This window comes from Euprymna scolopes, chromosome 22 (assembly GCF_053919585.1).
Source record: "Euprymna scolopes isolate OS-2025 chromosome 22, ASM5391958v1, whole genome shotgun sequence".
Classification (NCBI taxonomy): domain Eukaryota; kingdom Metazoa; phylum Mollusca; class Cephalopoda; order Sepiida; family Sepiolidae; genus Euprymna; species Euprymna scolopes.
Genome location: NC_136503.1, coordinates 27,869,488 through 27,893,717, shown reverse-complemented (window position 1 = coordinate 27,893,717; position 24,230 = coordinate 27,869,488). Strand labels below are relative to the sequence as shown.

Sequence of the window (24,230 nt, the reverse complement as noted above, 5' to 3'; positions counted from 1 at the left end):
TGTCATTAACTTCAAATTCTGTTCCCTCCTCATAAGACATTCACAGCAAGAACTCGTCTTATTACGACAAATTTTCTGCCTCCATATGCCTAATATTTAAAGGAATTTCCATAAACAAAGTTTTTTTCCAAGAACTTTTCATCTGTATAAGATGTTACCGTGGGATTGCTTCCTCCGAGCGTCAACGTGGTTACCTTAAAATCTAATGTCAACAAATACTTCCCATAAACTGTCTTCATAATTTTTTTCATTCATTTATCATTTCCAATCTTCTCATAATATTATTCATCATTCAACTGACAATATATCTATTTCAATAACCTTTACATTCGAGTGGCTTTTAACCTTGATATGTGATGATTCATTAGTAGAAACAAAATGTACAGAAAAAGATTTTATTCATTTCCAGATATTTTACTTTTCGCACGGGTCAATTCCTGACAGTTTTGAGACATCATTGTTGGTGTATGTATAAAGAAGAACCTCGTAGAGCATCGGGTCGTGCTCTTGAAGGAATCGTCGATTCTCTAACTCACCTCTGCACAAACTCCGCCGGTTACACCTGTTCAAAAAGAAAACGTTCAAATCAAAAAAAAATATATATATATCTCAACTATTTTTGACAGCATAGAAAATAAAATGTGGATTCAATTAGAGCATAGTTCCATGCAAATTTTTTTATCTCCAACACTCCGTAATCTTCTATAATATAAATCTATGTATGTTTGTATGTTTGTATGTCTGCCTAAAACTTTCGACAGAGGTGACAGATTTTCATTTCACTGTAGAGATCCATAGATGTCGGAAAGCCTTCTACTTAAATAGATTAAAACCCTTAAATTGCTAGACTTTGGAATTTCCTCCCAGTTTCCTGCTTCCCTAATTACTGATATGGAGAAGTTTAAATGTGAGCAGACATCTCACTGCTTAACGCCCAACATAATTCCCCCCCCCCTTTAAATATGATCCCAAATAATAACCTTTTATGTCCAATATGTCCTATTTGAAGGTGAATAAGAGCAATGCTATAATATCAAGTCCGTTTTTCTGACTAATTTAGAAATGTGAGAATAACATCCAAAGTCATTTCACTTTGGATGTTATTCTCACATTTCTAAATTAGTAACAAAGTAACAGAGTGCGTATGGTGTCTATATGCAAATACCGAGCTGTGTGCGAAATGATGTCACTGTAATGAAAAATCATGTGTGGCAGGGGAATGAGGTATAAAGGTCTTTTCTTAAAACCTGAAAGAGTTGAAGTTCTTATTAGATAATAATATGGTTAAAAGTTACATTAGTTATTATTGATCTATCTGTCTATCTATCTATTTATCTATCTATCCAGTGATATTGTTAAAATAGTTTATAATGGAGTTATTTATTGTTTATAGAATAAAGTGTAGCAATGGGCTTTAGCTGAGGATGTTTACATAAATTAGTTAGGTTAAATGAAAAAATAACCATGGGCAGACATACATGGAAAGGTCGCACGTCGAGAGATGTGTACTTTTTGAATGATGACGTAATGGAACTGAGGAAGAGGTCAAGAGGTTGGCAAGGTTAGAGAGAGGGGAAGAGTTTCAGTTTGGTCACGGAAGTGAACAGAAGTACTTCAAACCAGGAAGCGAGGCTGTGAAGAACAAGCATGTAGGCATGAAATGCCGACTCGTTGTGAAGACCATTTGAGACAACTGAAATAAATTTATATTTTAAAAATATAAAGTGTTGTTCTGTCGTTTCACAAAAGAAGAAAGAACAGAGGTCTTAATTGGTTATGGTGTTGACCATTTCATGTTTCATCAAGGAGCTCAGCAGTGAAGATAGAAGAACTCTTGGAGAAAGAAAAGGTATGAAGCATATCTTATTCTTCTTATAAAAAATGATACCTTTATGTAACTATGAACTGTAATATATACCTGTGTGATAACTCTCTGATACAACATGACTCAGTTTATGCGTTGATATCATATCCACTGGCTAAACAAACAATGCATGGAATTTTTACAAAGATTTTTACGACGATTAGAATCAAGCACCTCATCCCATAATTTATTTCCATATTTTAATGCTCTGAAATTCAATGGAACTAAAATAACATTTACATATACACTCAACGAATACTCGTCCCAGGGCAGGTAAAATTAATTCCCAAACAGAACACTTTGCACTACTTTTATGTCCCTTTTCGAAAATTAGAATCAAGCACTTGCGAACCCCTTGGCATAAATACCCTCCACTAACCTGACAGCAGCAACATCTCACCCCTTCACTATACAGGTCCCTAGATGCCAGAATATTTTCTACTCTAATAGTTTCTTTCCTAGAACAGCTAAACTTCGGAATTCCCTGCCTGTTTCCTACTTCCCTAGCCATACTAAATTTAAATATAATGTAAACAGACATCTCGCTTCTCAACTCCCTATGTAGACATTATCCTGAATAATAGCCCCCTTGTGTCCAAGTGGCCATATGCCTCGTTTCAGATGAATAAGAGTTAAATAGATATATAAGGATATTAAACCGCATGCCTAGAATCTTTTATCAAATTTTGATAAACATTCATTACATGATTTTTCTTCTAGAAAATGTCTAAAATTTAAGCTTAAGCTGAAGGGTGTCTTAAGAAAGAAACTGGAATTAAAGAAATATTGCTTAGTGTTTTATAATTATGGATAAAATACAATGTAAATCTGAAATATTTGAATTTTCAAATGGGAGTTTGTGCCTATATCATGTCCTAATAACCTTTTAATACAGGGTGGAATGATAGAATTGTCGCCCTAGAAAAATGACATTATATTCCATTTGTGTTTAATAAAAACTGGTTTTCTTTTTTTGTTGCAGACCATCTACTAGTTGGCCAAGAGCGATAGTGACACAATGTTCAACAAGTGAGATCAGGAATACATCGCTTTACAACTTATGCTCTCTATCGATCCAAGGGCCATTGCTAGCACCCTCAAAATGCATCGCTGGATTGCTAGGAATAACAGGGATGTGCTCAGGGTAATAAAACAAAGTTTCTGGCCACAGTCATGATCTTTGGTGTGGTTTCAAGTGAGGGCCACATCATGCCACCTCACATCTTTGAAGTCGGCTTGAAAGTCAACATCAAAGTGTACCTGGATGTGCTGAAGAGTGTAATGATCCTCTGATGCAATCAGGTGGCCACTGGCAGACCCTGGGTGTGGCAGCAGGACTCGATGCCGACCCACATCAAAAGAAACTCTGGCTGAACTTCAGAAGGAGTGCTACGACTTTGTACCCTTCTCTTACTGGCCCCCCTCCTCCCCCGACCTGAACCTGCTGGACTACTTTGTTTGGTCACACATTTGAGAACATCACTAACATGACCTCCCACAACACCAAAGCCAGCCTGATAGCTGCCATCTGCCGAGTATTTGGCAAGCTTCTGCTGGCGCTTGTGGAAAAGGCATGTTCCCAGTTCCAGACCTGTATCGAGGCGGTGAATGAGGCTAAAGGCGGCTACATTGAATAAATGTCAACTCTACTGCATAATCACCTGAATTGACTTTATAAATAAAAGTTTTCAAAACTTTAGTGTTGTTTTTTTCAGGGCAACAATTTTACCATTCTACCCTATATATATATATATATATATATATTTTGTGTACAGAAAGTTGTTAGTTGAGACATATCATTGGTACCGTCGGTTTCAAGCCCGATAATAAGGCCCGATTAAGGTATCCTTATCAAGCTCTCTTCAGTCAATATTCGTCTGAAGAGAGCTTGATAAGGATACCTTAAACGGGCCTTATTATCGGGCTTGAAACCGACGGTACCAATGATCTGTCTCAACTAACAACTTTCTGTACACAAAATATAAATACGCTCTTACATTTTGGATTTTCCTTTTAATTGAGCACTCTCCTGGAATTCTTTTTCCAAAAAAAACTAATCATATATATATATATATATATATATATATTTATTATTATTATTATTATTATTATTATTATTATTTTTTATTTTTTATTTTTATTAGTTCGATTAAAAATTCCCACTTATAGAATTAAAATCCAGACAGAACTCATGACATTATTTTATCGAATATTTCTGTCTCTACTTACAAGTTCATTCCACCTGTTGTGATGGTGTCTGTCCTGGTGATGCTGCCCAAGAAACTTTCAGATGCTACTGCAAAATATTCATACTCAGTCGCCATGGAGTAACTGTTCATCTGCCAGAGTCGACGCCCTCTAGCATTATTGTAGGCTCTGCTGATCTGGAAGGAAGGAAAAAAAAAAAAAAAACAGAAAAACAAAGAACATATTTTAATTAATACTAAAAAAAAAAAAAAAATAGTTTTGAACTTTTGAGATGAGGACTGATTATTCATATATTTTGAATTCTTTGGACTACTGTTCTCATCTTGAGTGTTATTTTCACAACTTTTCAGTTTTTTATCCGGTATATCTTGTTGAACTTGGGAATCTTTTTGTCCCACTCAAAAATCTGCACTTTATTTTTAATCCATTTTTCCATTAATCCATCCAGTTGTATCGTTACGTATTTGTTGAGACTGGTTGTTTAAAATGCATTTGTCTAGTCTATATAATTGTTAACATCTACTATTGTCGCTGGTACAAGATATATACACACTGACAGCGAAGTCAAAACCACAACACAGTTGATCTATCAAAAATATATAGCTTTTATTTCACAGTGACAAATCAGCTTTTGATTATAAATTGTTACTGGTGTTTTGACATTTCTGAAAGGTGCGTGGGGGATGCGTGGTCGTGTCGGATTTCAGGCGGTGAAGAAGATTTTATTTATATAAACATTCTTTTCCTATTGGAATGTTTAATATTTCTTTTGTCTATTGTTTGAATCTTTTGACCGATATCTACTCACATATTTCTGGGTTAAATTATGAATGCGATTGTTAGTCAAGTGTGCCATAAAAGGTAGATATATTAAGAGTTAGTTTATGGGTAGTTGTAGGTATGACCGTGAATTTTTGCGAGAGTTTATAACGTGAAGAAATAGCTTGTGGACACTCTTGGGATTGCGACAGTTGATGAGAGTTACAGTTTAGAGTTGTGAGTTTAACACAGTCAAAGGAAGATAGTGAATTGGAGCAGATGGGAAAATGAACTGATCAACAGGCTGACGAACACAGCCTCAATAGTAGATGTAAATAAGAACTTTAGTATCTATAGTGTCCATGGTGTCACACACACATCCAGAGTTTAACTAATATTTGCAGAATGTGTCAGACTTTGTGTTTTTTTTTGTATTTTATTTTATTTTTATACTTGCGAGCCAGTACACATCCTCAGAAGTCACCAATATGAGAGATGACAACATGGCCAAAAGAGAAGACAAAGGAAAAGATCATGAAAAAATGTTGAGGTCAACAATCATTGTTGAGTGGATAGTATGTGGTATCGCAGTTGCACTGGAAAAATGGTTGGATCATTCTACTGCTTCAGAAAATACCCGATCCTCTTCCTCTATAAAAGTCTAGTATCTATCTCTCCTCTCTCTCTCTCTCTCTCTCTCTCTCTCTCTCATATATATATATATATATATATATATATATATATATATATATATATATATATGGTGTTAATCGTGACACCTTGCACTGAAGAATCCCGAAAGGATGAAACACCAGTGTCTGTAGGTATTTAATTATTATATACAAAAAAAATAATTATGACAGCCCCCTTAAAAACTCGTTTCTTATCGTTGAGCACTTTCAGTTGAATTAAAGTCGGTCAATTTAGCTCTTAGCATAGATCATCGTATAACGATTAGATCACTCTCTGACTGACGTAATGAACATTTAAAAATTAAAATGTTTAAAATTCAATGCTATTTCACGCAGTTAATGGTAGCCGAATGGATACGGTCTCCGCTAATCGAGCCAGAGATGTCTCGTGGTGCGGGGTTCGAATCGTTCAGCTGGTGTTAATCGTGACACCCTGCACTGAAGAATCCCGAAAGGATGAAATACTAGTGTCTGTAGGTATTTAATTATTATATATAAAAAAAATTATATATATATATATATATATATATATATATATAGACTACTTGAAACTTAATATAAAGGGATTTAAACCTATAGAACAAATTCAAATTGTTTTTAGCCGGTAAAAATAGCTGCTAAGTGGTCAAAATTGCAAAAAAAAGAAGGGATTTTGACAGTCATAAATCAACTAAACATTTTACTTCTACGCATACCCAAATATACATTGATACCTTTAACAACGTTATTTAAAAAAAATTATGTGTATGGACGTAACTCAGATGTTAATTAATAATGCTGGAGAATTATATGTGTTTGTTTCGATTCTAACTGATGCAACCCAATTCATATTTTTATTGTTTCTACTTTTGAAATCACTACTATATAAGGGGTATAATATAATAATTTAATAAAATTGGATCTTGGCAGCATGTTACTTTTATGCATTTAAAAATGATTTAAAAGTTTTTTTTATGTGTATGAGCTTAGCTCAGATGGTAATTAATAATGCTGGAGAGCTATATGCTTTTGCTTTGAGTCTAATTGATGCCACTCAATTCATCAGGAATCCATTGGAGCACTTGGCTAGTAATTCTATCTTGGACCAACTTTAGAGGAATATCCGGACTAGCCTAGATTTCGTTTGCAGATTATTGACGATACTACCTGTCGGTTAATGCGATCTCTGACTTCTTGGTTGGTAATTTGATCGCCTTATTTGATACCTAGAATTTTTCTAATGCACTTGGAATCAAAATGTTTTCTATTGGCTGATTTTGAGGTATCAAGTTTCACTTCAATTTGGACAAGACGTTGCTGTTATATAATCTTAATTCAGATCTGACGATGAAATTTTTGTTTCTCCAGATCTTTTTTGTTTTTTCTACAAAGCAGTCACCACTTATTAAGGCCCGAGGGCCACTTGAGGATAAAGGTTAATAAGTGTACAATGGTCAAGGGGGACATGTCAGTCATCGATAGTAGTGGAAATTTGATAAACTGGATTACTTAAGGGGATGGCTCATCAAGAATTTGTTCACATTGGACTCGAAGACAGCCATATTGTAGTCAGTTGGAAAACAGGAAAACGGAACAGAGTTCCACAGGCGTGCAGTTCTAAGAAAGAAGCTTTGTTCATGGAATTTACGTTTAGGTTTAAAAGTGAGAGAAATTATTGATAGTGGTTTCAACTAGATGAGTGTTTTTCGTGAAAGTCAGGCCAGGAGGGACCATAGATTGGGGCTCAGACGAGCACTTGCCATGAAAATAATGATAAAGCAGAGACAGGCTCGCAATGTCTCTCCTGTGAAAAGAGGTTCCAGGGAAGAGAAAAGGGGCACCCCCCACTAGGCTACGAAGTCTATTTTGAGCTCTGTCAAGACAGAATAAGCTGCTTCTAACAGCTCCTGCCCAGATGTGGCAACAGTACTCCACCCTTGCATGTACTTTGCTCTTATCTATCTCTATATATATAAAAGTGAACGTGTCTGTGTGTGTGTCTGTGTACACTTCCCTACGCAATAACTCTGTCAATTTTTAGTCTACAGACTCGAAAATTGATATACAGGGTACTGAGATTTGGGAAAATCGATATGATCGGTTTTTGGCCAGAAATTTGGCGATTAAGGGGTCAAAGTTCAACAATTTGACCTTTGAGAACTCTACCCAACTCCTCCAACAATCTTGGGTCTACACACTTGAAATTTTAGATATAGATTCCTTGGACATAGATCTAACTTAATAACTTGATTTGAGCTCAAAACAATAAATGTTAAGGGTTCAAAAAAGGGGTCAAAGTTAAAAAAAATTGACCTATGTGGTCTCTTCCAAATTACTCAGACAATTTCTGGTCTAAATATTTGAAATTTTACATAAAGGGTATTCAGAGATAGGGCAAGCTTTTTCATCAGTTTTGGTCGAAAATTTTTAGTTACCAATATATATGTATGTTTGCATGTCTGCCTAAAACTTTCAATAGAGGCGATGAATTTTACCAAGATCAGCATTGTTTTAAAGTTCGACCTTTCATACGACAAATATCGAAAAATTGGCTAAAAACATTAATATCTTCTCCTTCAACTAGACACTTTTCTACAGGGGGGGGAGTCACTTTTTTCGCTGATATTTTTGAAAGTTATCCTCTTCTTTAGATTTTCTAGCCTTAATTTAAAAAAAATGTCGCTTCCGGTTTAGCGGTGGTTGTAACAGCATAGACGTTAGGTTTTTACCCTGTTCTTTTCCTCCTTTGAGGTACGGGTTCGAGCCTGCCTTCCTACTACCACATATTTTTTTGTTTTTGCTTTTTTTTTTGTTCAACAGACACATCCAAATACCCGGGCAACGCCGGGCTGAAATGCTATTACATGAAGAGAATTACATCAGCAGTGAGATATCTACTGGAACGGTAAAATGATCCCGCCATTTTCCCAGTTACTCTGGCAACGGATTTGGTGTACGTGTTCCATTTCAGATCAGGAGTAAAGGTCAAGCCCAGAAGTTTGTCAAAACATGGAGCCTCTACAAGATGAGAGCCATTCATTTCAATTGATGGCAGCTGAGTCCTTAGCTATCTTGCACTGCAACTCATAGACACTACTGCTTTCTTTGTGTATTTGATTACAACATTTAGGTGCAATGTCAATACATGTCATAAACCACCTTCATAAATAGTCATATTTTGTTCATTTAATTACTAGTGGGACCGGTGGAAATTCCACAGTGGCATCTTTCATCCATAACATATTGCTGCGGGGCATTCTAAGGACGTTCAGTGTAAATGGAAACCCCGCAATATTGGATTGTGATCACTTTGTTAAAACTGTAAAAGTATTTATCTAATCAATCTGGTTAATGTAGTGCCAGTATATATCTGGTTATTACAGTTTATCTCCAATATTCTTATAAGAATCTATAACATATTTCCATTGTATCGACGCCTGGCATGAACGGACACCCCATGATATCATAATACCATCTTTATACAGAACAGATACTATCCTTGGATTCTAGTCTAGTTTCATATACGCCCTAAAAGTGATATCATTTATTTTTATTTAATTTTTTTTCTGTTTACATTGCATGTTAAACGATCGGGAGATCCTATTTATTAAAAAGGAGGATAAAAGGTGATAACCTACTACAAACATTAAATTAGCATATCTACATACTAATTTAATGTTCGTAGTAAGTTATCTCCTTCTATCCTCCTTTTTAATAAATAGGATCTCTCGATCAAATAATTTATGATATGGAAACCGTGACACACGTACGTACATACATTAAATGTACTATGGTATTAATATGTAGATTGATTTTGAATTCTTTCATAATATTTTCATAATAAACCTTTATCCTCGACTGGACTTTGGCCCTGATAAGTGTTGACTGATAAATAAAATAAAAGACCTCATCTTACCTTATTTCTCCATACTGCTGCCATGTTCATATGAATAAGATGAGCGAATTCGTGGGCGATGATGTTCTCTGTGCCCCCATAGATATCCCTTTTCATACATAAAACAGATTCCATATTTGAAAGACTAATGGAGTTTGTCATACCAGGAACAGTGGACCATTTTCGACCATCAAAAGTGCAGGTTATTGCGCAATTACCATCACATCGACCTGTTTGAAAAAAAAAAAGATAAAATAAATTGATTTAATAAATTCTGTCAAATAAAAGGTCACAAATTTTGTTTAAACTAATTCTAAAACCATCAATCTTTTCTTTCTTCATCATTCGTTTCTATTTTGTGTTTATATTAAGACTAAGAGGTCACTGTAACCTAGCATAATCACTAACTCTTCCAGTTACCTGCTTTTTCTTTCTTAAATATTAGTTCCCATAGTTTCTTCATCTTTATACTCGGTTAAATGCAAGAGAGCTATATGCTCAGTCCGTTAAATCCAAAGTAGCTGAGCAGCGGCTTGGTTCCTACTAGTTTTGGCAAATAGCAAACAGGATCCTGAACAGAAGCGTGTATTCTATCCCAACCATCATCAATGGACCTGACGTTATCTCGTCAGCATCAGACAAGGCCAAACTATTTGCCAAGAACTTTGCAGCTAATTCTACCCTGTGCGACAAAGGCCATCAACTCCCTGTATTTCCTCCTATAACAGACAACCAGACAACGTGCTATGCAACATACAAATATCTGTGTGTGAGGTCGCAAAGCTAATCAAGAACCTTGATTCCAGTAACGCAACTGGCCCTGACGGCATTTCAGTTATAGTGTTGAAAAAGCTCCAACCAGAACTTGCCCCCATACTTACAAAACTGTTTAAGCGTTGCCTTAAGGAGAAGTGCTTTCCAACACCCTGGAAAACCTCATCAGTATGTCCTATATTTAAGAATTCAGGTGAAAAGTCATCTCCCTCTCAGTACAGACCAATAAGTCTCCTGTGTGTCATGAGTAACTTTTTAGAATCCATATTAAATAAAGAAGTAGTCAACCACCTCAGCAGAAACAACCTTCTTAGTGACAGGCAATATGGTTTCTGCTCCACAAAATCTACAGCAGATGTGCTAACGGTTATATCTTAGGATTAGTGAATCTCTTAACAAAGGCTTCCTTTCCAAGACAATTGCTCGCTCTTGACATATCGAAGGCCTTCAATAAGGTATGGCATAACGGCCTACTTCACAAGATTTCCAGCTACGGTATCACTGGAAATGTTTTCTCAATCATTAAATCATTTCTCTCCGATAGGCTCATAAGAGTAGTGGTTGATGGGCAGAAATCAGAGGCCCACAGTATTAATGCTGGAGTCCCTCAGAGGTCCATCCTGGGCTCAACTCTCTTCCTGATCTACATCAATAATCTCCCAAAACACATACTTAAAGCATTCGTTGACATCTGATGACACGACCATCTATGGTAACACATCAAAGGCCGTAAATGACAAAGTTCTCTCTAATTCTCTCTCCTTTGATCTTGAGCACATAGTACAGTGGAGGAAGAAGTGACTGGTCACTTTTAATGCATCCAAAACCAAGCTTTTATCTTTACATCATCAACACTCTGATCCCCATCTGGCATCAATTGAAATGGATGGCTCTCGTCTTGGGGAGATTCCATGTTTTGACAAACTCCTGGGTTTGACCTTTACTCCTGATCTGAAATGGAGCACGTACATCAGGTCTGTTGCCAAGGATTCTGGGAAAATGGTGGGATCCTTCTACTGCTCCAGAAGATATCTTACTACTGATGCAATTCTCTATCTGTATAAAAGCCAAGTACGTCCAAGAATGGAGTACTGCTGCCACATCTGAGTAGGAGCTGCTAAAAACAGCCTATCCTGCCTTGACAGAGTACAAAACAGACTTCGTAGCTTAGTGGGGGATACCCTTTTCTCTTCCCTGCAGCCTCTCTCCCACAGAAGAGATGTTGCGAGCCCGTCTTTGTTTTATCGTTATTTCCATGGCAATCGCTCGTCTGAGCTCCAATCCCTCGCCCCCCCCCTCGCCAATCTTTCACGAGAAACACCAATCTGGCTGAAACTACTGTCAATAATTTTCCCCACTCTTTATCTGTGCCTAAATCCAAACGTAGATTCCATGAGCAGAGCTTCTTTCTCAGAAGTGCACGACTGTGGAACTTTCTTCCGTTTGCCTGTTTCCTACCTGACTACAACTTGGATGTCTTCTAGTCCAACATAAACAAATTCCTGACAAACCGCCCTCTTAAGTAAGACACATTATCAAAACCCCAATACTAATGCTTACTACAACACTATCTCATTGATTACTGTACACGTAATAACCCTTATCCCTGAGTGGCCTCCGGTGACCTCCATGCACAAAAAAAAAAGAAAAAGAAAAAAAGGTTATTGCAGCCTAGCACAACCGCGACTCTTTCTAAATTATTAATTCTGTAACGTTCAAAAGTGTAACAATTCAAAATATGAACGATATGAAATATGATTTTAGGAGAATTATACTTTCCTTTATTTACAACAATAACGAAATAAACGAAAAGGTTGTACACAAATTTTTACAATAACAAAACAAATAAAAAAAGTTTGTCAACAAAAGATACAGGTGTTTAGAATTACTACTATCAATGCAAAAAAAAAAAAAATGACGGCTTGGTGAAACTGAAACTGAGGTCAAAAAACGGAACGAGGGAGTAACGGTTACGTGGGAGAAGGAAGGGTAGTCAAAATTAAGAACAACCAGCAGGCAAGACTTCGAGTGACTATTCACTCTGTTAATAAGGAAATTCAATGACAATAAGATTCCTTTTTTGTTTTTCTTTTAAATGTTTGGTCAATGAGAAAATTTCAAAATTCTATTTACCACTGGTTCAGAAGGCATTTTCTGCAGACTGTCCGTGGTTGAGGGGATGTATTTTCTTTTTTTTTTTTTTTTTTTTTTTATTCTTTCGGCTGGACTTATCCACGAATCAGGGACCGGAGTTACCTGATCGGTTTCGAGCTGATAACTATCTGCTTCCCTTTCCACAACCAATTCTAGGTTATTGCAGAACCCTCTAGGACCTTCTAGATCATTCTAAAATTTTTAAATCCTTCTAAAAATTTCTGACTATACTCTGGCTTTTAAACTATTTCGTGAATTAAAAACTTTTGAGATTTGATTATTAGGACTGCCTAGAATACTTTAGAACACATTTTAAACTGTTTCATTGATTTTTTTTATTATTATTTCATAGAAATGCTCCCTCGTAACAATTCCCATATTTTATTTGTCTACCCCTATGCTTTAAAAATTTGCCATAGCCTAGTATATACACTATTTGAATTATTTGCTCCTTCCTCCTTAATTATCGTACTAACCTTTATACTATTTAAACATATCATTCTAGCCTAGATAGCTAATTCTTTGAGTTAACTGCCCTTTTCATTAATTATTGGTTTTCATATAGCGTTCATTATACTTTTCCTACTTCAAGCCTAGCATAACCTACCCTTCCTTCGTTATTTATTAGTTTCAATAGTTTGTTCATCTATATACTTAATCGACTTGAAGAGGTCACCATAACTTACCATATACACTTATTCTTTGAATTATCTGCCCTTCCCTTCTTGAATTATTAGTTCCCATTCCATGGTTTCTTCATTTCTATACTCACCATACGTTAACAGGTCACTTGGGTTTTCCTGATCCTCCAGTGATTTACATTTTTTTTATTTTAAACTTATTCCAAAAAGGTTGGTTACCTTCCTTTCTTTCTGTACATGATCAGTTATTTCTGACGTTACTATCTCTCTTCTCTTTCATACTTCAAACCCTTTCTCCACATCATATAGACTGCAACTCATCATATCTTAACCGTTTCCAAGACCACTCCATTTCAATTCCATTGCTAAGCTAACTGATTGATTTTGAAGTACAGGAACATACGTTATCATGTCATCCTCTTAGTGGTTGGCCTCTTTTTTGCACTCTTCCACCATAACTTCTAGACATACAGTCATCGACTCTATCTTTTATGTGTAAAAAAACAAACAAAACAAAAAATATTACATAAAATATAGCTTTTATATAGCTTCTGAAAATCTAATTCATATGAATCCATATTTTAACGACATTTGAAAATTTGTTTGGTTAGCATTCTGTATCATCAAAGGTGAGACTCCAACCGATTTAAGATTCAATTTGAAAAAATTAAAACCAAATATAATTTTTCTACTTTATTTAAGTATATATATATATATATATATATATATATATATATATATATATATATATATATATATATATATGCACGTGCACACACACACACATACATATATATATAATTATTACTACAATAATTTTTAAATATCTACAGATACTAGTGTTTCATCCTTTCAGGAATCATTAGTGCAGAGAGTTACGATTACAGCCGGTCGAGAGATTCAAACCCGGCCATGAAGCCATCTCTGACTCCATTAACAAGGAACAAACCACATGGCCGACGTTAACTGTGAGAAATAGCAGGCCACCTGGCATTGCCCGGTCGTAAGATATGCTTAAATATGATATTTTAATTCATGCAGATTACATATTTATTATTGCATAAACAATGTCGATTATTATACTGAACCTAATATATAGTAATGAGATCAAAACTAAAAATATACATATGACTTGGGTGCCATCAGCTAGAATCGAAACCAAAACATACAACTCTCCATCCTCATTCCTTATATATATATATATATAAATTCACTGGTCATCCCTTTTTTAAAAAGATGGAATTGTCCGATAAGCAAAGACTAGATTCAAGCAAGAGCGCATATTTATAATTATACTAGCAGGCCGCCTGCCATTGCCTGATCGTAAAATATGCATAAATATTTGATTTATACAGAAACTGCGATATGCATGCGAGTTTTATTTTTTCTAAACAGTTCACTTCGCGTAAGTAAAAAAAATATATATTCGGCTGAGCTCAAAACCAAAACCTAAAGACAGTGAGTCAAGTGCAACAATCATTAGGCTGGCTTGACACAGTATTTTCAAATTGTACTTATTTTTAACATAATGGATCTGTCATGTGAACGATTCACGCATGCGCATTCGTGGAACAGTTAGCAAACAGATAAATTTCAGACCCCCCCCCCCCACTTGCCAATTTTTCAATTTTGACCTCTTAGCAACCAGTTTTCCGGATGAAAACTGATTACAAATATTTTCCACGTGTCTGAGTATCATATATACTAAATTTCAAGTCTGTAGATCCAAAATCCATTGAGTATATAGATTGAGAAGTATCCTCACACAGACACATTTTCACTTTTATAGATATATAGACACTTTTTTTTTTTTATTAACCACATTTTCACCTCAAACAAGACACATTGCTACTTTGATGTAGGGGTCTACTATCAGGGACATAACCTACAGGGGTACTATGTAGGGAGTTCCAAAGTCTAGCAATTCTGGGGAAGAAAAGACTGAAATAGAAAACTCTCTTACATTTAGGGTCTCTACTGGGTAGAGGTGAGATTTAGCTGCTAGTCGGGTTTGTCGGGGGTATTTAAGTCGAAGTGCTTGTAGTTCGTCAGAGCAGTCACCATTAAAATACTTGTAGAACAGGCAGAAGGATGCAACATTTCGTCGATGGAACAGAGGCTGAAGCTTAGATGACAGTTCAGGACCTATCAGGTTCGAGACTCTCTTTTAGATCCTGTCCAGGAGCGAGAGACTAGTAGCAGATACACCAACCCAAATGTGACAACAATACTCCATACATGGACGAATGGTGGCCTTATAGAAGTACAAGATACTTTCAGGCGTTAATAGTTTTCTAGCACGGTAGAGAGAGCCTACCTTCTTCACATTGATCTTGGCAATGCTCTCAATGTAATTGTTCCAGCTCATATTCCCTGTGAACGTTAGGCCGAGGAGTTTAAAAGAAGTACTTTCAGGTAATGTGTCTTTGGCCATTGCTATTGGTGGTAGAGAAGATTTCTTGCAATTATTGAAGGAAGCAAGTTTAGTCTTGGCAGCATTGAATGTGACCATCCATTTATGTCCCCATTCCACTACAGACTGGAGGTCTTCCTCTAGTGTTCCTGCCATTTCCTTAGATATGTGTTCATTTGTTTTCCTGTCGTGCCTGTTATAGGGTGTGGTGTTATCAGCATATATACCCATCACAGAGACAATTTTATCAGGGAGATCATTTATGAATATTAGGAATAATAAAGGTCCTAGGATAGACCCCTGCATTTGTACCATATTATTTAGATGCACGACCGTCGAGGACAACCTGGATTTTTCTCTTACTTAAGAAGGATTTAATTATATTTAGTATTCGTCCAGTGATACCGTATGATCTGATTTTCCTTAGAAGACCATCGTGCCATACCCTGTCAAAAGCCTTAGATATATCTAGGGCTCCCGCTCTCTCTCTACCCTGCTTTGTCCAGTGAATGGTATATATGTCCAGAGATTACAGTTAGGATATCTGCTGTGGAACGGGCTTGCCTAAATCCATATTGTTAGTCGGTCAGGAGTTTAGCATCTGTAAGGTGATGGACTAGAGCTTGGTTAATTATGGTTTCAAATATTTTGGCGAAAAGTGGGAGGAGGGTAATGGGGGGCGATAATTTAATGGGTCAATTCTTTCGCCAGAATTCTTGAAAACTGGTATCACAAAAGCGGTTTTCCAGTAGTCAGGAAAGCAAGATTCGGTAAGGGATTTGTTGTATAGCTTGCTGAGAAGTGGAGCTACCTCGGCGGAGCATTTTTTTAATAGCACAGCCGGGATGAGATCGGGTCCACATGCTTTTGATGTGTCAAGGTTTATCAAAGAATACATATAAACAAAATCATTCTATCACAACACTAATATCACTTCATAAAGGAGAGGTAATTCTGTTATACTTGCCGTAACACTGGGGCCTATCTGCTAGAGCTGCATTTCTTGGATAAACAGTTAAAGTCTCATCCATGGTAAAGATTCCTACACCAGACGCCCTCGATGTTGACTCAAACACTTCCCTGGGCATGTAACGGGTCATCTTCGCCAAAGTATGGCAGGCCTGAATGGAAACAATTAGAAGGAATAAAAACGAATTGTCTGACTATTCTCTCATTGAGTTAATATTTCAAAGTTATATGTGGATAAGAATTAGACATAAATGATATTAAAGTGTGTGTGTGCGTGTGCGTGTATATATCGTAAATGAATGCCCTTTTAATAAATTGTTGGTTTCTATATAGTGAAATGAGAAAATAACGAGAAATATATTGCTGGATTGTTATTTTTATCTAACAAAAATATTTTTTTCAGGAAAGAATGTTTGACATTTTTAACGAAAAAAAGGCTTGTTCGACTCTAGTGATTTATCTGCACCCAAAGGCGATTTAAGAATGTGGTTATATTCTTATTATTAATTGGAAACTTTCAACTAACATTGTCCGCGGTTAAATTCGACACACCGTGGTCAAAACTCATTACTCTCGAGCCTTAGTACGTGGTGACCCCCTTATAAAAAATTAAATAAAAACAAAGAAACAGTCTGAAGCTTTCCTTTCTGTTTCATTAAACATGCATAAAAATGTTGCCCATGTGCACACATACACACATCCACATACACACATCCACAGACACACATCCACAGACACATATAGTTAGTAAGTCATTTTTTAATCAATTTTAATTGAATTCTACAAAATATTCTCTCTTTTTAAAATTTCATAGTTATTTTCCTTGCGCGGTGAGCAATTTTCTTAGTTTCGGTTAGTAGATGTGGGTTCGTGTATCCTAACACTTTCGATATTTTTGATAGTCATCAGAAGTAAGTACTTTGGAAAGAGGTTTTGTTTGTTTGATTTTGTACGCACGCAGAAACCAGCAAGCAAACTATCACACACACACACACACACACGCACGCACGCACGCACGCACGCACGCACGCACGCACGCACGCACGCACGCACGCACGCACACACACACACACACACACACACACACACACACACACACACACACACACACACACACACACACACACAAGTGGTTTGGCTGGGCTAAAAAAGACAAGAAAGTTTTCTTTTTAAATCACTGAAAGACCTTTACGGATGTTTCTAGTAACATTTCGGAAAAGAAAAAGAAGAGAAATGTTACTATTTCTGAATAAGACATTATATTGTCGAAACTTAGTTGATTTTGAATGTATAAATATTCATTCCAAATCTATCTACCTTATTTGGCTCATAAAACTTACTCACACGCGCGTGCGCGCGCACACACACACACACACACACACACACACATATATATATATATATATATATATATATATATATATGTATGTCTATATATATCACCATTTGTGTACTCACCACAAGAAGAGCTTCATCTTTGACATTGTCTGTAGCAGCAATTGATATGTGTACCTCAGCGGTCTTATATGGGAAGCATTCACCCGAATGGATGAGGTAATAATAGCGGAACGATGTGCGCTTTCCAATAGCAGTCAAGTTTCTGAAGGAAAAATAACGGAGTATATAAATTTACTGGATTATATATATATATATATATATATATATATATATATATATATATATATATATATATATATATATATATACGATGATCTATGCATATATATATATATATATTTATACGATGCATTATATATATATATTTATACGATGATCTATGCATAAGAGCTAAATTGACCGACTTAATTCAACTGAAAGTGTTCAACGATAAGAAACGTGTTTCTTAAAGGGGTTGTCGTTGTACTTTATGCTATATATATATATATATATATATATATATATATATATATATATATATATATATATATATATCTGTAGAAATATATTTTCTTATTATTTATTAATATTAATCCTTATTTAAGAAGCTCAATGTAATTGCAGAGCAATATAGAGAATAAATGACAAAAAGTTATATTCCAAAATTCATGATGTTGACCATCTTATAATTTATTCCTTTAATTCAGTTGACTTATGCAATTCTTGGCAGTATCTGTTTCGTAGCGCAAAACCAATCAATTATTATATCAATCTATTATGCCCGTAACTTAAGTTACTGTCAAGAATTGTATAAGTTTCAAACGATATAATGCTTGAAACTGTCGAACTGGACATTGAAACAATTGTAACATAAAATGAAATACACTTTTCGTTGCCATCAACACCTTGTCTTGAAGTCTTGATTTTGCACACACAGTATATATATATATATATATATATATATATATATATATAGAGAGAGAGAGAGAGAGAGAGAGAGAGAGAGAGCATAAAGTACAACGTTTATTCTTTATCTTCTGAACTTATTCTATTGTTTGCTCCTCTTAACAGGATAGAAACTTTCTTATCCAGATAGGCTTATTAGATTAAAATTTCTAACATAATTAAAGTAAAACTACGATAGCTCTTTATTATTTATAAAATTTGTAATTTTTTACCTAATCTTGTTTGCTGGTATGCATGCAACGTTTCGTCTACTGCATCCTGCGGCCTTCATTCAGGTGCCTTCAAACGCACTACATATTTTCAACTTATTTACGAGGTAGTTTTAATGTTTTGAAGAAAGTGTTTTTAAGAATATCTCTTTTACAGAATATATCTTTTATATTTGAAAGGAAAAAAAAAACGGCCTTCATGTTTTTCTGGTTTGATCGATGTCGTCATAATTTCCCATGGCATGCACTGTGCACGATTATCCCCATCTTGGTTTTTATGAATGACATAACCGTTTAATTATATAATCATTTATGACGTCATCCATCATAAACTGGGCCAAACAAACAATCCACAGTTTTCCTAGTATAATGGGAAATCCCTGTTTTGCTTCAGCCGAAATAAATATATTTATATTGGTAAAAAAGCACTTTCTCCTTCGGTTATTGCTTTTTTTTTCTGGTGATTTCTTTCTTTCAAACGTTTCCATAATGTGATATAATATTCGTTAACCAGTGTTCTTCCTTAATAATTATATAATAATAATAATTATATAATAATAATTATATAATTGGTGAACGAAATATTTTGCAGATCCTAAAATACTGAGGCCAAAACCTTGCTTGCTGATGTTTGCTGATTTTAGACTGATTTTCTACACACAGCAAACTGTCGATTCAACTTCGAGGTGGTCGCAGATTCATGTTCTATATATCATGAGATATTGGCGCAAAATTCTTTTTTGTTACGTTGATACACATACAAAAATGTTTGGATCGTTGATGAGTTATCTTTTTTTTTACTAAGGAGTCACCACTTATCAAGGCCCGGAGGCCACTCGAGGATAAGGGTTCATGAGTGTAGAGTAGTCACTAGGACAATATAGTAGTAATCGTTGGTAGTAGAAATTTTGTAAATCGGATTACTTAAGAGGATGGATCATCAAGAACTTGTTCACGTTGCACTTGAAGACGACCATAATCTAGTCAGCTGAAAAGCAGGGAAACGGAAGAGAGTTCTACAGGCTGCAGTTCTAAGAAAGTTCTTTGGTCGACTGGGAGTAAAGTCGGCACCAACTTTGTACACAGCGTTTTCATTGATAATTATTCATGCAAAATGGTGAACGTATCACTTTCTGATATCTTTTACTCTTCTGCTATTGCGTGCAACTTCAATTTCCGATCGGCCAAAACGAGTTTGTGAACTTTTGAAATGCGGGAATTTTAACGATCGAAATGTTTAGTATCATTTCTATCTGTAAAACCACATTTAAAGTCGGAATGTTGTATTATTGGTATCATAAAAGGGGACGTTTGTGTGATCGTCTAAATGTTCCTGTCTATTTGTGATATATTTATATCTAATTGTTCATATGCTTTTGTGTGTGTGTGTGTGTGTGTGTGTGTGTGTGTGTGTGTGTGTGTGTGTGTGTGTGTGGTACATGTAATTCATACGTCGTTGATCTTGTCCACCTGGAATTCATCTCGTTCTTGGAGGGGAGACTGGAAACCTGTTTTGGACGAATCTTCATTCACTTCAAGACGATGATTGATTCTATATAGTTTTTATTCACCTTCGCAGAAGAATGGAAAGTGAATTTCTTTGCTTGCATAGGTCTTATTTTCAAACACGTCAGCGTCTCCCCTCCCAAGTGAAGGGGAAGGGACGACCTGCTAAGTCGTTCGCTGTTCTCTACGTCCAAACCCAAACACACTGATTCCAGCTAACCTGATCACGTGACTTACACGCAGATCCGATCAGCTGACCCTCACTTCCGGTAAAACGTGTAGACAATATGATTTAACATATTTCTTTCTTATTTTCGATCAATTTCCTAACAAGAATACAACCTACTAACCCTTGTTTCCGCAAGGATCCATGGCGCAGTGGTTAGAGTACTGGGAAAAATCAATTATAAAAGTGATATTCAATCCTCAGTGTGGGCGACCAAATAATACGTTTTTGAATTACTTAGGACTTCTATCCAGTCATGTGTGACGGAAAAAGAGCATGCTACCCCGTGAAGTAAATAAAGTGTTCCGCTCGAAGTTCCGTGCAAATTCTCGAGTTCGACAGAAACATTCCCGAGTTCGACAAGATATACCTGAAGAAGGTCGGAGGTTATATCGACCGAAACGTTGTGAAAATCACACTCAAGATAAGAACAGTAGCCCGATGAATAATTATACAAGTAACCAATCCTCATCTCAAAAATTCAGAAATATCAGATCTGTCATTGTTTTGAAAAATGATGATAGCTTCAATTAAATCTGTATTTTGTAAATTAATAACCCGATTAGACTAAGATTTTGACGCGTGATATTGAAAGGTTAGTACTTTATAAAAATTATACAAACTTTTTTTTTTTATTAGTGGTGCCATCTATATGTCAGACTCAAGACTTATTGTGTGACATATTATATGTATTTTTATTTTCTATATTTGCTCCCACGGTTCTTAATACGTAAGACATACATATATCTATATCTATCTAGCTATCTAGTATTATATTAAAGGATTTTAGGTTTATGTATGTGTGTGTGCGTGTGTGTGTGTGTGTGTGTGTGTGTGCATTCGTTGCCTATAGACTCGGAAACGGCTGCGCCGATGATTTTGAAATTTCACACGAAGATACTTAATGTTTTTAAGAGTATTTTTACGTGGGCTTTGTATTGGAATGCGTATGATAAGTATCGAAAATCGATAATCGAAAAATCCGATTAATGAAAGAAGTTCGATTTTGACCAAATAACACTTTTATACACCCTAACATCGCAGGTGCATCTGAGAAGTTTTATCACCGTACAAGCAGAAAGGCCAATCCTATAAAATCAATTGCAGATTCTTTTATAAGGCAAGAGTGCGTCCGAAATAAATGTTCCTTTTGAGAGCACAATTGAACCATTATACTTGACTATTGCATTTTAAAGTTTAAGTGAAGCCATTATTTAAAGATAATTTTATAGAATCAACAGTAGGTTCTCTACAGTGCAATGTAGACTACAATGAATTGTGGACTAAGTCATGGTGGAGAGGCATGTGAAGCTTTCTTCCGCTACACTGCAGAGGAGGTCTCTAACTAGAGCGGACAATAAATCGATTTGATTAAAAAATGGCTGATTTCACTGATTTCGATAACAATAAAATTATGGGAGGGTGGTTCGTTGGTGTATCCTCATTCAATACCAGACAACGTGAATATATATATATATATATATATATATATATATATATATATATATATATATATATATATATATGTGTGTGTGTGTGTGTGTGTGTGTGTGTGTGTGTGTGTGTACATTTCCATACCAAATAATTCTGTCAATTTTTGGTCTAGAAACTCGAGATTTTACATAAGGAGTATTGAGATTTGGAAAAATATTTTTAATCGGTTTACGGCCAAAAATTTGTCTGTCAAGGGGCCAATCTCAACGATTTGACGTTTGAAAACTCGACCAAACTTCTCCACTAATTTTGAGTCTAAACACTTTAAATTTTAAATGTAGCTTATTTGAACCTAGATCAAACTTTTTAATTTGATTTGAAACCAAAAACAATAAATGTTAAAGGATCAAAATTGAGGTCAAAGTTAAAATATATTTGAACTCTGCGGACTCTACCAAATTACTCAGCCAATTTTTGGTCTAAACATTTGAAATTTTACATAAAAGGTATTTAAAGATAGGGCAAACTTTTAATCAGTTTGGGTCGAAAATTTAAGCTGCCAAGGGGTCAAAGATTTGACCTTTGCGGTATCTAGCAAACTATTCAGCCAATTTTGGGTCTAAACATTTGAAATTTATACATAACGGGTATTCAGATATGCGGCAAGCATTTTAATCAGTTGTTGGGCGAAAATTTGGCTGCCAAAAGGTCAAAGTTGAAAGAGTTGACCTTTGCATATTCTACCAGATTTCTCCGCCAATTTCGGGTCTAAAGACTTGAAATTTTAGATGTAAGTAAATTGGACATGGGCAAAACTTTATATTTTGATTTGAGACCAAAATAATAAATGTTAAGGGGTCAGAATTGGGGTCAAAATTTAAAAGAAATTGACCTCCACGAGCTCTACGAAATTACACTGACAAATTTTGGTCTAAATATTTGAAATCTTACATAAAGTGTATATTTACACGTAGGGCAAGTTATGAACAATACACAGAACCCGAGCAAAGCCGGGATGAACAGCTAGTATATATATATATATATATATATATATATATATATATATATATATACATATACATATATATATATATATATATATATATATATATATATATATATGAAAATAGATGATGAAAATAAAATCGAATACAATATTTAATCATCCATCAAATTCATACAATTAATTATAAAATGAAAGCCCCTAATCCATGGGTTTTCAAAGGTATGATCTTTTCATCAGAGGATAAACATTAGTAGAAACGTATTTATTTTTTAATAATGTTATTTTCTTTTTTACTTATACAGTGTAACCCAGATATATGAGACCAGGATATAAACATAACACGGATATAAGAGAGTCGTATGCCTCTCTGCGTATAAGGTCTCTTATACCCGGGTTCCACTATATATATATATATATATATATATATATATATATATATATATATATATATATAAAGCTTTTTATGATTTAAGTGAAAATGCCCGAGGTTGAAATAATATATATATATATATATATATATATATATATATATATATATATATATATATATATATATATATATACTAGGATAATATATATATATATATATATATATATATATATATATATATACTCAGGTTTTTTTTATTCAAATATTTCAAATTTGAATAAAAAAACCTGAGTATATATATATATATATATATATATATATATATATATATATATATATATATATTATCCTAGTATATATATATATATATATATATATATATATATATATATATACTAGGATAATATATATATATATATATATATATATATATATATATATATATATATACTCAGGTTTTTTTTATTCAAAAGTAATGGACTAATGAATTCAACGAGGTTGTTAGATAGTGCTCAATAAAAAGAGCTGATAATACTTGTTTATTGTTATATAAACATGGTTACATCCTGCTGCTACAAATAGCCACTTGTTTCAATCAAACAACAGATATCATCAGGCAGCGACTTGACTATTCAAAAGTTCAATGAATAATGGATTTTTATTTTAGGTAGGAACTCTTTAAAAGTTGGAGTTAAAAAACTTAAAACACAGAACTTTAATTATAAGATGTAAAGAGGGAGGGGGCAATTTAAATAAAGTTAAAAGATTATAATGGAGAGAGAGTGATT

General features: G+C 34.8%; 1 protein-coding gene across 1 annotated transcript in view; it reads right to left on the bottom strand.

Annotated features, from left to right (window-relative positions):
- Positions 1–381: 381 nt before the first annotated feature.
- Positions 382–24,230, bottom strand: part of LOC145243779 (uncharacterized) — a 27,101-nt gene continuing 3,252 nt past the window's right edge. The window contains exons 3-7 of the mRNA XM_080106820.1: positions 17,807–17,948; positions 16,347–16,500; positions 9,419–9,627; positions 4,094–4,248; positions 382–562 (exon numbers count right to left, since the gene is read on the bottom strand). Coding sequence (XP_079962946.1) covers positions 415–562; positions 4,094–4,248; positions 9,419–9,627; positions 16,347–16,500; positions 17,807–17,948 — 808 coding nt within the window. The 3' untranslated portion in view covers positions 382–414. The remainder of the gene's footprint in view (positions 563–4,093; positions 4,249–9,418; positions 9,628–16,346; positions 16,501–17,806; positions 17,949–24,230) is intronic.